Consider the following 17,240-nt stretch of genomic DNA (forward strand, 5'->3'; position numbering starts at 1 on the left):
CCTAACGCTACTCTCATTCGTTGGAACAACATCCAATCAGCAACGACGTTGACTACGTAACATATGTAGTTCTAGTGTAGTTCTGCAAAACCTCCCAATGGGAGGCTTTCCAGACTGATAAGCGAAGAGAGAAAAAAAAATCCGCCGAACGTAGCGAAGCAGGCTGGATACCAGGCTAGATCTCTGGTCCACTAGTCCCTTCCTGACATTTTAGTCTAGTTTCTATCTGTTGATGAAATTGTCAATATATTTAGCCGATAAAAACAATACCGGTGAGTACAGTACAGTACAGTACAGTACAGTACAGTACAGTACAGTACAGCAGGGGTTCTCAACGTTTTTGGCCGGGGACCCCCGGAAATGCTTTGGCAACGTCTCGGGACCCCCGCCCCGCCCCCTCCCGACCCCCAATATAAATTGACTGCTACAATAACCTTAAACCATTTTGGGCGGGAACCCCTTTTGGTGTTTTAAGCATTGTTATAATTTAGCTATTGAAAAATAGCAGATCTACAAGCTCATAGCGCGCCACCGAGTGGCGCGCTACGAGCTTGTAGGTCTGCTATTTTTGAAATATCGTGAAAAAATAAAAAAAATAAAAATCTTTTTTTTCTTTTTTTTGGAAAATAATTTGGGGACCCCCTAAAATAATTTGGCGACCCCCCGAGGGGTCGCGACCCACGGGTTGAGAACCCCTGCAGTACAGTACAGTACAGTACAGTACAGTACAGTACAGTACAGTACAGTACAGTACAGTACAGTACAGTACAGGCCTGCCCCAAAGTTATTAGTGCAGCCGCGCCCGGCAGCCGGCTGAACTAGAGTTCTCAACAGGCCCGAAACTTAAGGCCGGGCCCTACCTGGGCACTCATCAAACCCTGTACCCTCAAGACACTGCCCCCGCTGCCACCCTTAGATCTCGCCCAGCAGTCTGCCGTCAACCAGGCGGATGTGTCCTCCTCGCCCTGTAGGGGGCGGTGTCGCTTCTCGCCCTTTAGGGCGTCTTACTGGTATAATATAGTAAGATCATGTATTGTAATTTGGGGTCAACGTTTTTTCAGGACACGGACACGGAGGGCGGGGCTTACACGGACCAGGAGCTGGACGAGACCCTGAACGACGGGGAGGGGGGTCTTCCCACGGAGCCCGCCATCACACGCTCATCCGAGCCGGTCCGGGACGACCCGCCAGGCATCATCCAGGACGGCTCTGGGTCCGGATACCACCCTGGTAAGATCTTATCGTTATCGCAAAAAAGGAACGGTATGACGATATATCAATATATCGTCAAGCAACATCCTATCCATGCTAGTTAGGTGATATTGACTTGTAAAAAATAATAATGTTTAGTTTTCAATGTTGCAACACTTTTACCGGTAATATCGTATATCGTATGGATTATGACAATATTTGACATAAATACAGAGGTATGATATTTTGTCCGTGTGGTGCAGCGCTACACCCGGGCATCCAGGACGGCTCGGGGTCCGGGTACCACCCCGGGTACCACCCCCCGCCGCAGAACGCAGACCAACCGGCCAATCGCATCGTCGACCCCGCAGGCTTCAAGATGGCCGCCGCCCCACAGCAGGTAAACTGTCTGTCTGATGTTTCTAATGCAGTGGTTCTCAACCAGTGGTCCGGGTACCACCAGGTGTCCTTGAGGACGTTCCAGGTGGTCCGGGGACCACCAGGGGTCCTTGAGGGGGTTCCAGGTGGTCCGGGGACCACCAGCGGTCCCTGAGGGGGTTCCAGGTGGTCCAGGGACCACCAGTGGTCCTTGAGGGGGGTCCAGGTGGTTCGGGGACCACCAGTGGTCCTTGAGGAGGTTCCAGGTGGTCCGGGGACCACCAGCGGTCCTTGAGGGGGTTCCAGGTGGTCCGGGGACCACCAGTGGTCCTTGAGGGGGGTCCAGGTGGTCCAGGGACCACCAGTGGTCCTTGAGGGGGGTCCAGGTGGTTCGGGGACCACCAGTGGTCCTTGAGGGGGGTCCAGGTGGTTCGGGGACCACCAGTGGTCCTTGAGGGGGTCCCAGGTAGTCCGGGGACCACCAGTGGTCCTTGAGGGGGGTCCAGGGTTCCAGGTGGTCCAGGGACCACCAGCGGTCCCTGAGGGGGTTCCAGGTGGTCCAGGGACCACCAGCGGTCCTTGAGGGGGTTCCAGGTGGTCCAGGGACCACCAGTGGTCCTTGAGGGGGGTTCAGGTGGTCCGGGGACCACCAGTGGTCCTTGAGGGGGTTCCAGGTGGTCCGGGGACCACCAGCGGTCCTTGAGGGGGTTCCAGGTGGTCCGGGGACCACCAGCGGTCCTTGAGGGGGTTCCAGTGGTCTGGGGACCACCAGGGGTCCTTGAGGAGGTTCCAGGTGGTCCGGGGACCACCAGCGGTCCCTGAGGGGGTTCCAGGTGGTCCAGGGACCACCAGTGGTCCTTGAGGGGGGTCCAGGTGGTTCGGGGACCACCAGTGGTCCTTGAGGGGGTCCAGATGGTTCGGGGACCACCAGTGGTCCTTGAGGGGGTCCCAGGTAGTCCGGGGACCACCAGTGGTCCTTGAGGGGGGTCCAGGTGGTCCGGGGACCACCAGCGGTCCCTGAGGGGGTTCCAGGTGGTCCAGGGACCACCAGTGGTCCTTGAGGGGGGTCCAGGTGGTTCGGGGACCACCAGTGGTCCTTGAGGGGGTTCCAGGTGGTCCGGGGACCACCAGCGGTCCTTGAGGGGGTTCCAGGGGGTCCGGGGACCACCAGCGGTCCCTGAGGGGGTTCCAGGTGGTCCAGGGACCACCAGTGGTCCTTGAGGGGGGTCCAGGTGGTCCGGGGACCACCAGCGGCCCTTGAGGGGGGTCCAGGTGGTCCAGGGACCACCAGCGGTCCTTGAGGGGGGTCCAGGTGGTTCGGGGACCACCAGTGGTGAGGGGGTTCCAGGTGGTTCGGGGACCACCAGTGGTCCTTGAGGGGGGTCCAGGTGGTTCGGGGACCACCAGTGGTCCTTGAGGGGGGTCCAGGTGGTTCGGGGACCACCAGTGGTCCTTGAGGGGGTTCCAGGTGGTCCAGGGACCACCAGTGGTCCTTGAGGGGGGTCCAGGTGGTTCGGGGACCACCAGTGGTCCTTGAGGGGGTTCCAGGTGGTTCGGGGACCACCAGTGGTCCTTGAGGGGGTTCCAGGTGGTTCGGGGACCACCAGTGGTCCTTGAGGGGGGTCCAGGTGGTCCGGGGACCACCAGTGGTCCTTGAGGGGGTTCCAGGTGGTTCGGGGACCATCAGTGGTCCTTGAGGGGGGTCCAGGTGGTCCAGGGACCACCAGGGGTCCTTGAGGGGGGTCCAGGTGGTCCAGGGACCACCAGGGGTCCTTGAGGGGGTCCAGGTGGTCCCCGTGCATGCAGCTAATTGATGGAGAGTTGGTAACCAGATTCTAATCTAGGCCTTTAACTGCAGTGTTAAAATAAAATAAATAAAAACTGTTCTTCTCATGTCAAAATGTTTGGTCTGACCTGACCTTTGATGGAGAGAAGCTAAGATGTGTTGAATGTAGGCCTGACCGACATTAGTACCTTGTAGACTAACCTGAACCTGACCGCCATTAGTCCAATTGTCCACTAATCGGTCGAGGGCGTCTTAGTCGACTACCAATATCTTAGTTGATTATTAGTCAATGTTTTTTTTTGCATCATTTGACTTAGATATTGGTCTGATTTGTTATATTAATTAAAAGGAACCCTGGTTAATATGACAAATATGCCATACAACTTTATACTTGCCCTAAACTAAACTAAAATTAAAAATTAAAAACACTTTAAATATTGTATTTTTTTCATAAAAATAATCATTCACTCAATAAGGACTGCTCATGTCGCAAGTTGATGATGTCATATGTCTATGTGTGTTCTATGGAATATATGGAATGCACGTGCTAATAAAAAGTATTTAAAATATTGCTTTGATGCTTAGGAAGCATAAAGTTGCTTTTTATTAGCATATTATGCATTCCATGCATTCCATAGGAGCAGCTCCTATTGAGTGAAAGATTCTCTATTTATGAAAAAAATACAATATTGTGTGTTTTTATTTTTTTATTTTAGTTTTAGAGGGCAAGTATAATGTTTTAAGGCATATTTTTCTTATTAGAAATCCTTTTAACAAATAGTGGCCAGACTGTTGCCTCCTGCAATGTTCCGTCATACAGTCTGGAGCAACGGAAGCTCTGATCACGAGTAAAATATAAATGCTTCCATCATACAGTCTGGAGCAACGGAAGCTCTGATCACGAGTAAAATATAAATGCTTCCGTCATACAGTCTGGAGCAACGGAAGCTCTGATCACGAGTAAAATATAAATGCTTCCGTCATACAGTCTGGAGCAACGGAAGCTCTGATCATGAGTAAAATATAAATGCTTCCGTCATACAGTCTGGAGCAACGGAAGAGCTATCATGAGCAAACAATAATATAAATATAAATAATCTAAGCATATATAGCTTTTGCCGCTTAACAGAAATGTATATTAAAAAATATATATGTAAGATATTTTGTTATATATTTTTTTTGTGATGGAAATGGCAGCTTCCTTACTCGGATTTCAGGCGGTGTAGTTCCAGGCTCTATATAGCATTCAGGAGGTGTAGTTCCAGACTCTATATAACATTCAGGAGGTGTAGTTCCAGACTCTATATAACATTCAGGAGGTGTAGTTCCAGACTCTATATATAGCATTCAGGAGGTGTAGTTCCAGACTCTATATAGCATTCAGGAGGTGTAGTTCCAGGCTCTATATAGCATTCAGGAGGTGTAGTTCCAGACTCTATATAACATTCAGGAGGTGTAGTTCCAGGCTCTATATAGCATTCAGGAGGTGTAGTTCTAGACTCTATATAACATTCAGGAGGTGTAGTTCCAGACTCTATATAGCATTCAGGAGGTGTAGTTCCAGACTCTATATAGCATTCAGGAGGTGTAGTTCCAGACTCTATATAACATTCAGGAGGTGTAGTTCCAGACTCTATATAACATTCTGGAGGTGTAGTTCCAGACTCTATATATAGCATTCAGGAGGTGTAGTTCCAGACTCTATATAACATTCAGGAGGTGTAGTTCCAGACTCTATATAACATTCAGGAGATTGGGGAATAGTTGTCTGGCTACGCAAGACTAACCACTACAGTCCAAATAGAATGATCTTCTATTGCATAAACATCAAATCTGACTCATAAGAATGCCAATCTCTTTCATATCAAAAAACAAAATATATAGGTTACGGATGTAACCCCGGTTAGTTGAGTGTCTTATTAACTGTAGGTTACGGATGTAACCCCGGTTAGTTGAGTGTCTTATTAACTGTAGGTTACGGATGTAACCCCGGTTAGTTGAGTGTCTTATTATCTGTAGGTTACGGATGTAACCCCGGTTAGTTGAGTGTCTTCTTTAACCATGCTTCACAGCAGGATGAGGCGGCCACGCCTCCGGCCACGCCCCCCAGCGAGGAGCCGCCGCCCCCCCCAGCCACCGCGGCCCCTCCTCCTCCTCCTCCTCTTCTTCCTCCTCCTCAGAGCGACTCACTTAGCCCCGCCCCCGAGCTAACCCAGCCCCACCCACATGAACCAAAGGTACCCGCCCACCCTGCTAGCTCCGCCCACCCTGCTAGCTGCCTGCCTGCCCGCCCCAATAAGAGCAGTGGTTCCTCAAGGACCCCCTAAATCCACATTTATTTGCCCGCGGACCCCCCCATTAGAAGAGATATGCCATGGACCCCCCCGCCCCCTCCCCCTTAACACTAGCGCGTCGGAGCGGTCAGGCTGACCGATTTTGAAATTTTGAAGTGGATTTTCTTTGCCCATGAAGTCCTGAGAAAGTTCCCCTTGCATGACTTTTTCTAAATGTTCGATTCAAACCATCTCTGTTTTTTTTTTCATCTGAAACGTTTTGGAAATATGATTTTAGACATAATTCTACTAAAATGTCTGCTCTTTTTCGGTCCGTGGGACCGCTCTTAGAGCCCTCACCCTTTCTCCCCCACAAGCAGTGCTTTTCACACCTCCCTCCCGGCTGGAGACGGGCATTGTTCAAGCTAATGTGTCATTTGCATTCCAACTAGCCTTCCACATGTAGGCAAACTTACATTACAAACTTACATAAACGAAATGTTTTAGATGTTATATTTGTTATATGCGGTTTGCAGAAATAACGATGTCTGACTTTATTTCTCGAAACGGAAAAAGAAATATGGTGTGTGGTATTGTTTCCACCAAGCGCATAGCTCAATAGATATAAATACATGTTGACTATACACGCCATCTTTATAGCATAATTATGTAAGGTGGCGATGATAAAAATGAATCAATTATCCTGGAATAATAAAGTTTATAGCATGGTCTGTTTGACCCGACCGACATTTCCTTGGAGCGAGAATGTTCGCCGATGCGCGAATCAGCGCGATGCCAAATAAAAATGACAGTGTTTGAAATCAGTCCACCCGATAGACGTCCCGAACTTCTAAATGTTTTGTCAGTAAGAAGAACAGTTCTGTCCGTCCTTCGTCTGTAAACTTTTCTGCACGCGACCAGTGGAACTGATTTCCACGCATCACGGCTCTCTTTTTTTCTCTCTCCCTCTCTCTCTCTCCCTCTCTCGTGGAGAGGGAGAAAATATCCAAGTAACTGACGGTGAGGTATGCGGAAGTGCATTTTAGATAACGCTGTAGCACTATTTGTGGCGGTGATGCGTCACATGACTTGATCTATCCTATGGTGTATATATAAACCGTGCTGCTGCTACGGACCTTTCTGCTGGCACAATAAATCAAATATATATAAATGACATCGATCATAGGCGGCGGGTATGTAAGGCTAGGCCAGGCTTAGCCTTCCCAAAAATTATGCTGGGTATTTTTAAAATATATATAGGCTAACATGTGCGCAGCATTAGAAGGCTAGCCGCTCCCAAACTCCCAACTCCTTTGTCTGTAGCCTAAACTTTTCTGATTTGCACGCACGCACGCACAGCTCTTTCCTTTTTTTGGCACAATCAATCAAATATATATTAATTACATCGATGTTTCCCCCTCTATATAAAATTACAATATATAACTAATGTCGTATTTCGTCTGAGCAATGTGCCTGGCTCTGGCAATAACGTGTGGTAGCCTATTGTATTGGCTCAATACAAAGTCGGACAGTGTTTGCTGCGCAAGGGTATTCAATAAAGCGCTCACACCGTCACTATAATTATAGTTTGGTAAACTGAAATAAAAAATAACTTTGAGTTGTCCTGTCTAGTTGAAACTGCTGCCTTGAATTCGTTGGAATGTAACATTTAGAAGACAATGGCAAGCCGTCAACGGGTGCAGAGAGAGGTGTGAAGATCATTAGACAGTGGGGGAGACAATGGCCAATCAAATAGCACGAAAAACACCGGTCAGCCTGACCGTTAGCCGTCATATTAGTAGTGCATTTTTTTCAGACATCCTAGTGTTAAGAGAATATTTTTACAGCTCTAGTAATGATTCTCAACATGTTTAATTTCAACGACCCCCAGTTTGACATGCATTAGACTACGGACCCCCATTGAATGGCATTTCTATCTCTGGGACCCCCAATTTATATTGTAAAATCACTGTTAGTTTAACTTTGAGAGTGTACAAATAACAGGTCCATTTGGTTCCATTTGTACACTCTCAGAGTTACAGACCCATAAGGGTCCATTTGGTTCCATTTGTACACTCTCAGAGTTACAGACCCATAAGGGTCCATTTGGTTCCATTTGTACACTCTCAGAGTTACAGACCCAAAACGGTCCATTTGGTTCCATTTGTACACTCTCAGAGTTACAGACCCATAAGGGTCCATTTGGTTCCATTTGTACACTCTCAGAGTTACAGACCCATAAGGGTCCATTTGGTTCCATTTGTACACTCTCAGAGTTACAGACCCATAAGGGTCCATTTGCATTTGGTTCTATGTGTTACACTCTCAGAGTTACAGACCCATAAGGGTCCATTTGGTTCCATTTGTACACTCTCAGAGTTACAGACCCATAAGGGTCCATTTGGTTCCATTTGTACACTCTCAGAGTTACAGACCCATAAGGGTCCATTTGGTTCCATTTGTACACTCTCAGAGTTACAGACCCAAAACGGTCCATTTGGTTCCATTTGTACACTCTCAGAGTTACAGACCCATAAGGGTCCATTTGGTTCCATTTGTACACTCTCAGAGTTACAGACCTGTAAGGGTCCATTTGGTTCTATGTGTTACACTCTCAGAGTTACAGTACCATAAGGGTCCATTTGGTTCCTAACTATCATTTAGCTGGGGACCCCCTGGAACTCCCTCAAGGACCCCTGGGGGTCCCCGGACCCCACTTTGGGAACCACTGCCATAGAGTTATGACTATGAATAATAGAGACTCCCGTCCACTTGCATGGAGTTACTCACCCTACAGATAGGGGGCAGTAGTGAGTTACTCACCCTACAGATAGGGGGCAGTAGTGAGTTACTCACCCTACAGATAGGGGGCAGTAGAGAGTAGTGAGTTACTCACCCTACAGATAGGGGGCAGTAGAGAGTTACTCACCCTACAGATAGGGGGCAGTAGAGAGTAGTGAGTTACTCACCCTACAGATAGGGGGCAGTAGAGAGTTACTCACCCTACAGATAGGGGGCAGTAGAGAGCAGTGAGTTACTCACTCTACAGATAGGGGGCAGTAGAGAGCAGTGAGTTACTCACCCTACAGATAGGGGGCAGTAGAGAGCAGTGAGTTACTCACCCTACAGATAGGGGGCAGTAGAGAGCAGTGAGTTACTCACCCTACAGATAGGGGGCAGTAGAGAGCAGTGAGTTACTCACCCTACAGATAGGGGGCAGTAGAGAGTAGTGAGTTACTCACCCTACAGATAGGGGGCAGTAGAGAGTAGTGAGTTACTCACCCTACAGATAGGGGGCAGTAGAGAGCAGTGAGTTACTCACTCTACAGATAGGGGGCAGTAGAGAGCAGTGAGTTACTCACCCTACAGATAGGGGGCAGTAGAGAGCAGTGAGTTTCTCACCCTACAGATAGGGGGCAGTAGAGAGCAGTGAGTTACTCACCCTACAGATAGGGGGCAGTAGAGAGCAGTGAGTTACTCACCCTACAGATAGGGGGCAGTAGAGAGTAGTGAGTTACTCACCTTACAGATAGGGGGCAGTAGAGAGCAGTGAGTTACTCACTCTACAGATAGGGGGCAGTAGAGAGCAGTGAGTTACTCACTCTACAGATAGGGGGCAGTAGAGAGCAGTTAGTTACTCACCCTACAGATAGGGGGCAGTAGAGAGCAGTGAGTTACTCACCCTACAGATAGGGGGCAGTAGAGAGCAGTGAGTTACTCACCCTACAGATAGGGGGCAGTAGAGAGCAGTGAGTTACTCACCCTACAGATAGGGGGCAGTAGTGAGTTACTCACCCTACAGATAGGGGGCAGTAGAGAGCAGTGAGTTACTCACTCTACAGATAGGGGGCAGTAGAGAGCAGTGAGTTACTCACCCTACAGATAGGGGGCAGTAGAGAGCAGTGAGTTACTCACTCTACAGATAGGGGGCAGTAGAGAGCAGTGAGTTACTCACTCTACAGATAGGGGGCAGTAGAGAGTAGTGAGTTACTCACCCTACAGATAGGGGGCAGTAGAGAGCAGTGAGTTACTCACCCTACAGATAGGGGGCAGTAGAGAGCAGTGAGTTACTCACCCTACAGATAGGGGGCAGTAGAGAGTTACTCACCCTACAAATAGGGGGCAGTAGAGAGTAGTGAGTTACTCACTCTACAGATAGGGGGCAGTAGAGAGCAGTGAGTTACTCACCCTACAGATAGGGGGCAGTAGAGAGCAGTGAGTTACTCACTCTACAGATAGGGGGCAGTAGAGAGTAGTGAGTTACTCACTCTACAGATAGGGGGCAGTAGAGAGCAGTGAGTTACTCACCCTACAGATAGGGGGCAGTAGAGAGCAGTGAGTTACTCACTCTACAGATAGGGGGCAGTAGAGAGTTACTCACCCTACAGATAGGGGGCAGTAGAGAGCAGTGAGTTACTCACTCTACAGATAGGGGGCAGTAGAGAGTAGTGAGTTACTCACCCTACAGATAGGGGGCAGTAGAGAGCAGTGAGTTACTCACTCTACAGATAGGGGGCAGTAGAGAGCAGTGAGTTACTCACCCTACAGATAGGGGGCAGTAGAGAGTAGTGAGTTACTCACTCTACAGATAGGGGGCAGTAGAGAGCAGTGAGTTACTCACTCTACAGATAGGGGGCAGTAGAGAGTAGTGAGTTACTCACCCTACAGATAGGGGGCAGTAGAGAGTAGTGAGTTACTCACCCTACAGATAGGGGGCAGTAGAGAGCAGTGAGTTACTCACCCTACAGATAGGGGGCAGTAGAGAGCAGTGAGTTACTCACCCTACAGATAGGGGGCAGTAGAGAGCAGTGAGTTACTCACCCTACAGATAGGGGGCAGTAGAGAGCAGTGAGTTACTCACTCTACAGATAGGGGGCAGTAGAGAGCAGTGAGTTACTCACCCTACAGATAGGGGGCAGTAGAGAGTAGTGAGTTACTCACTCTACAGATAGGGGGCAGTAGAGAGCAGTGAGTTACTCACCCTACAGATAGGGGGCAGTAGAGAGTAGTGAGTTACTCACCCTACAGATAGGGGGCAGTAGAGAGCAGTGAGTTACTCACCCTACAGATAGGGGGCAGTAGAGAGTAGTGAGTTACTCACCCTACAGATAGGGGGCAGTAGAGAGCAGTGAGTTACTCACCCTACAGATAGGGGGCAGTAGAGAGCAGTGAGTTACTCACTCTACAGATAGGGGGCAGTAGAGAGTAGTGAGTTACTCACCCTACAGATAGGGGGCAGTAGAGAGCAGTGAGTTACTCACTCTACAGATAGGGGGCAGTAGAGAGTAGTGAGTTACTCACCCTACAGATAGGGGGCAGTAGAGAGCAGTGAGTTACTCACCCTACAGATAGGGGGCAGTAGAGAGCAGTGAGTTACTCACCCTACAGATAGGGGGCAGTAGAGAGCAGTGAGTTACTCACCCTACAGATAGGGGGCAGTAGAGAGCAGTGAGTTACTCACAGCAGCACATGAGGTGTTTTCACGCCTTCTTCCGGGTTTCGGAAAAAGTGGTTGGCTCCGCCCCTTTGGGGCTGTATTTACGCCATAGAATTCACCTTTTAGCTAAGCCCCGCCCTCTCTCACTTAGACACGCCCACTTAGACACTTTCCAGCCGGGCTCATTCATTCCAAATCCGTCAACAAGGCCTGCCGTATGCACTGGAAAAATATGTGCGTGACATTTCTTTTTTTTAAAACAATGTTTTAACATATAGGAAAACTATTGGTGGAGAGGTTTGTCTGACCCGCATGTTATGCTTAGCTGTGATTGGACCATCGCAGTTTGGGGAGCCTATAGGTCAATTGCATTCAATTCGACTGAGCCTTCGTGAACAGTGTTCACTTCATTGGGCTTCAGTCCAATGGAGGCTCCTCCCCCATCTCCCTCCTCCAATGGAGGCTCTCCTACATAGACTTCTATTGGCTTCAGTCCAATGGAGGCTCTCCTACATAGACTTCTATTGGCTTCAGTCCAATGGAGGCTCTCCTACATAGACTTCTATTGGCTTCAGTCCAATGGAGGCTCTCCTACATAGACTTCTATTGGCTTCAGTCCAATGGAGGCTCTCCTACATAGACTTCTATTGGCTTCAGTCCAATGGAGGCTCTCCTACATAGACTTCTATTGGCTTCAGTCCAGTGGAGGCTCTCCTACATAGACTTCTATTGGCTTCAGTCCAATGGAGGCTCTCCTACATAGACTTCTATTGGCTTCAGTCCAATGGAGGCTCTCCTACATAGACTTCTATTGGCTTCAGTCCAATGGAGGCTCTCCTACATAGACTTCTATTGGCTTCAGTCCAATGGAGGCTCTCCTACATAGACTTCTATTGGCTTCAGTCCAATGGAGGCTCTCCTACATAGACTTCTATTGGCTTCAGTCCAATGGAGGCTCTTCTACATAGACTTCTATTGGCTTCAGTCCAATGGAGGCTCTCCTACATAGACTTCTATTGGCTTCAGTCCAATGGAGGCTCTCCTACATAGACTTCTATTGGCTTCAGTCCAATGGAGGCTCTCCTACATAGACTTCTATTGGCTTCAGTCCAATGGAGGCTCTCCTACATAGACTTCTATTGGCTTCAGTCCAATGGAGGCTCTCCTACATAGACTTCTATTGGCTTCAGTCCAATGGAGGCTCTCCTACATAGACTTCTATTGGCTTCAGTCCAATGGAGGCTCTCCTACATAGACTTCTATTGGCTTCAGTCCAATGGAGGCTCTCCTACATAGACTTCTATTGGCTTCAGTCCAATGGAGGCTCTCCTACATAGACTTCTATTGGCTTCAGTCCAATGGAGGCTCTCCTACATAGACTTCTATTGGCTTCAGTCCAATGGAGGCTCTCCTACATAGACTTCTATTGGCTTCAGTCCAATGGAGGCTCTCCTACATAGACTTCTATTGGCTTCAGTCCAATGGAGGCTCTCCTACATAGACTTCTATTGGCTTCAGTCCAATGGAGGCTCTCCTACATAGACTTCTATTGGCTTCAGTCCAATGGAGGCTCTCCTACATAGACTTCTACTGGCTTCAGTCCAATGGAGGCTCTCCTACATAGACTTCTATTGGCTTCAGTCCAATGGAGGCTCTCCTACATAGACTTCTATTGGCTTCAGTCCAATGGAGGCTCTCCTACATAGACTTCTATTGGCTTCAGTCCAATGGAGGCTCTCCTACATAGACTTCTATTGGCTTCAGTCCAATGGAGGCTCTCCTACATAGACTTCTATTGGCTTCAGTCCAATGGAGGCTCTCCTACATAGACTTCTATTGGCTTCAGTCCAATGGAGGCTCTCCTACATAGACTTCTATTGGCTTCAGTCCAATGGCGGCTCTCCTACATAGACTTCTATTGGCTTCAGTCCAATGGAGGCTCTCCTACATAGACTTCTATTGGCTTCAGTCCAATGGAGGCTCTTCTACATAGACTTCTATTGGCTTCAGTCCAATGGAGGTCTCTCCTACATAGACTTCTATTGGCTTCAGTCCAATGGAGGCTCTTCTACATAGACTTCTATTGGCTTCAGTCCAATGGAGGCTCTTCTACATAGACTTCTATAGAGCGTCGCAGTCCCGCCCCCTACCATGGACCAGGAAATGATTCTCAGGCTGCATGAACAGCGCTCGAGCGCTCGGTTTCTGCCCCCTCAATGTCCTAACTCTTCTATTAGATGGCTCTGGATTACAACACTTTTTTGTTGTTTTTCTTCTTTGTAATTATTTGTTTGGTCCAAAATATTGTTTGTGTTGTCATGAGTTGTCACGACTCGAGTTGGCTTTGTCCGCGGCGTAACCGTCTTTAAATAAATACTTTTTGAAATGTCTATGGGAAAAAATGCATTGGGATTCATTTCCTGGTCCATGGTAGGGGGCGGGACTGCGACGCTCTATTGGCTTCAGTCCAATGGCGGCTCTCCTACATAGACTTCTATTGGCTTCAGTCCAATGGCGGCTCTCCTACATAGACTTCTATTGGCTTCAGTCCAATGGCGGCTCTCCTACATAGACTTCTATTGGCTTCAGTCCAATGGAGGCTCTCCTACATAGACTTCTATTGGCTTCAGTCCAATGGAGGCTCTCCTACATAGACTTTTATTGGCTTCAGTCCAATGGAGGCTCTCCTACATAGACTTCTATTGGCTTCAGTCCAATGGAGGCTCTCCTACATAGACGTCTATTGGCTTCAGTCCAATGGCGGCTCTTCTACATAGACTTCTATTGGCTTCAGTCCAATGGAGGCTCTCCTACATAGACTTCTATTGGCTTCAGTCCAATGGAGGCTCTCCTACATAGACTTCTATTGGCTTCAGTCCAATGGAGGCTCTCCTACATAGACTTCTATTGGCTTCAGTCCAATGGCGGCTCTCCTACATAGACTTCTATTGAGAATGGGGACATCCAACTGGGACAAGTCCTGGACCGGAAGTAGGCAGAAATGCATTGGACTCATATCAGGGCAACAGCCCAGCTTTAATGATCTTAAATCCCTTTATTTTAGGTTGTTTTTTATTAATAGTACAACATAAACATTAAAGAGACTTTAGTTGTTATTGTACAATACTTTAAAACAGCTGTCATGTTGCACACATTCTTAAAATAGCTCTTATTTGCGCCGCCCTTGTTGAAAACAATGTATCAACTCCAGCTTGTCCCAGTTTCAGGCTGCATGAACAGCGCTCGAGCGCACGGTTTCTGCCCCCTCAATGTCCTAACTCTTCTATTAGATGGCTCTGGATTGGCCCAGTGCTGCTGCAGAGCTGCACTACCTCCTTTCACCACCATGTCCATGTAGTGGCGCTGCAGAGCTGCACTACCTACTGTCACCACCATGTCCATGTAGTGGCGCTGCAGAGCTGCACTACCTCCTTTCACCACCATGTCCATGTAGTGGCGCTGCAGAGCTGCACTTCCTCCTTTCACCACCATGTCCATTTGGCTTCAATGTTTCCTCTCGGTGGGCGGGGCTTGGCCTGCCCACGCAGCCACCGGGCCCTCCCATTGGCTGCCTGCCCGCCCACCCAGACACCGGGCCCCCTCTCTCATTGGCTGCCTGCCTGCCCACCCAGACACCGGGCCCCCTCTCTCATTGGCTGCCTGCCCGCCCACCCAGACACCAGGCCCCTCTCCCATTTGCTGCCTGCCTGCCCACCCAGACACCGGGCCCCCTCTCTCATTGGCTGCCTGCCTGCCCACCCAGACACCGGCCCCCTCTCCCATTGGCTGCCTGCCTGCCCACCCAGACACCGGGCCCCTCTCCCATTTGCTGCCTGCCTGATTGGTGCTCTGCATGGCTCCTAATGCTAGCAACATGGAAACAAGACCGCCAGGACTTGTTTCTGTGATCCTTTTATCCTAGACCATTTAGAGTGTCTGACTGTACTGTACTGTACTGTACTGTACTGTACTGTACTGTACTGTACTGTACTGTACTGTACTGTACTGTACTGTACTGTACTGTACTGTACTGTTTACATTCATCCTTTTAGACTGTCTGACTGTTCATTTCTGACTAATAACACTGCACAAAAAGCATGGAATACGGATGTGTATATTACAGGAAACTCACGTTAAACTTTACAACAAACTCCGGTAAACTCCCGAATTGTACCATCACACCTGTATATTACTGTATATTACCGTATATTAACTGTATATTACCGTATATTAACTGTATATTACCGTATATTACTGTATAAGCTGCTAAACTTGAGGTTTACGGGCAAAATACAGTGCCCATAATTTGTAAAGTATTCAATCAATCAATCAATCAATCAATCAATCAATCAATCAACTAACCAATGAAAACGTGTGTTCTCAGATGTACAAGTACAGCATGGAGGATCCGGTGAGAGTCAACCATGTCCTGAAGGCCTCGTCCTCCTACAGCAGCTTCCAGGTGATTATTATTATTATTATTATTATTATTATTATTATTATCCTCCTACAGCAGCTTCCAGGTGATTATTATTATTATTATTATTATTATCCTCCTACAGCAGCTTCCAGGTGATTATTATTATTATTATTATCCTCCTACAGCAGCTTCCAGGTGATTATTATTATTATTATTATTATCCTCCTACAGCAGCTTCCAGGTGATTATTATTATTATTATCCTCCTACAGCAGCTTCCAGGTGATTATTATTATTATTATTATTATCCTCCTACAGCAGCTTCCAGGTGATTATTATTATTATTATTATCCTACAGCAGCTTCCAGGTGATTATTATTATTATTATTATCCTACAGCAGCTTCCAGGTGATTATTATTATTATTATCCTCCTACAGCAGCTTCCAGGTGATTATTATTATTATCCTCCTACAGCAGCTTCCAGGTGATTATTATTATTATCCTACAGCAGCTTCCAGGTGATTATTATTATTATTATCCTCCTACAGCAGCTTCCAGGTGATTATTATTATTATTATTATCCTCCTACAGCAGCTTCCAGGTGATTATTAAGGGACCAAGAAGTCACAAAGTGACTTTGGTCACTTATTGTTTTTGTGTTTTATTTTCTTCTTCTTCTTCTTCTTCTTCTTCTTCTTCTTCTTCTTCTTCTTCTTCTTCTTCTTCTTCTTCTTCTTCTTCTTCTTCTTCTTCTTCTTCTTCTTCTTCCGCAAAAAATAGCAGTTCTGGCTGAACCGTGCAGTCGTTTTTTGCGAAACGCGGGAATCTGGTAGAGGGCCATGTCAAACGGTGACTATGCGAAGCCTATGACCATTGGCCAAAGGGTGGCGCTATAGCACTCAATTGAAAATGCAAACTTTGAATGCGCATAACTCATGAACCGTTTGACCGTTGGCAATGACACTTTGATACACATATGTGTCTCCTCATGCCGAACAACTTTCGTGTTCTGACTTTTGACCTTTGCCCTTTAGATCACCCACCATTTTGAATTATATGGAAAAACAGTTAAAATGTATCTCCTCCCAGAATCTTTGATCAAAATGCACAAATACGTCTATATTTGAACTTTGGACCTATACGTACAAAATAATTGCAGTACATTTTTTTAAAGTGAAAAAATGAAGTTTTTATGAGCAAATGAAAATTGCTGGTTTGTGAAAATTCTTCTTCTGCCTCTAATACATACATGCAGCGTCATATGCTTTTGTCACTTTACAGTATAGTAGAGGGTCATGCCAAATAGCACTGAAAGCAGTCTTACTCCAACTCATGCTTTGTTTGGCGAAAATTCATGGCACTTGTTTTCACATGTTCCTTGACTCATGGGGAACACATGTCACTTTGACGAGTAAGCTCCGCCCTCAGATTTTCCGCCATTTTGAGCAGTTTGAAAAATGATTTTCTGCCTTGAGCAATTTGCGTGAAACGTTCTACACACAATCTATGGACCATTATCTGAAATCCCGGTTGAAGAGAAGTTTGTACGTGAAAACATGAACACACTGTAGAAATGGATAATGACATGCCCAAAATGAGGACACACATACTTGTTACCAAAACACTGAATGATGTTACTGTTTAAAATGTAGTAACTTATTATCTCCGTGTAGCTCAGTCAGTAGAGCTCTTGCCTTCAGACCACAAGGTTGTGTTCAAATCCGGGTACTGACAACTCAGCTCGTCAGTCTTATT

The 17,240-nt window shown here is 47.4% G+C and overlaps 1 protein-coding gene across 1 annotated transcript in view; it reads left to right on the top strand.

The window, feature by feature from the left end:
• Nucleotides 1-17,240, top strand: part of LOC306918559 (tight junction protein 1-like) — a gene marked incomplete at its 5' end in the record, with an annotated part of 162,586 nt that overhangs the window by 118,013 nt on the left and 27,333 nt on the right. The window contains 4 exons of the mRNA XM_079531456.1: nt 1,062-1,230; nt 1,455-1,591; nt 5,428-5,592; nt 15,450-15,527. Coding sequence (XP_079387582.1) covers nt 1,062-1,230; nt 1,455-1,591; nt 5,428-5,592; nt 15,450-15,527 — 549 coding nt within the window. The remainder of the gene's footprint in view (nt 1-1,061; nt 1,231-1,454; nt 1,592-5,427; nt 5,593-15,449; nt 15,528-17,240) is intronic.

Source organism: Electrona antarctica (genome assembly GCF_951216825.1).
Source record: "Electrona antarctica genome assembly, contig: scaffold_96, whole genome shotgun sequence".
NCBI classification, from domain to species: Eukaryota; Metazoa; Chordata; class Actinopteri; order Myctophiformes; family Myctophidae; genus Electrona; species Electrona antarctica.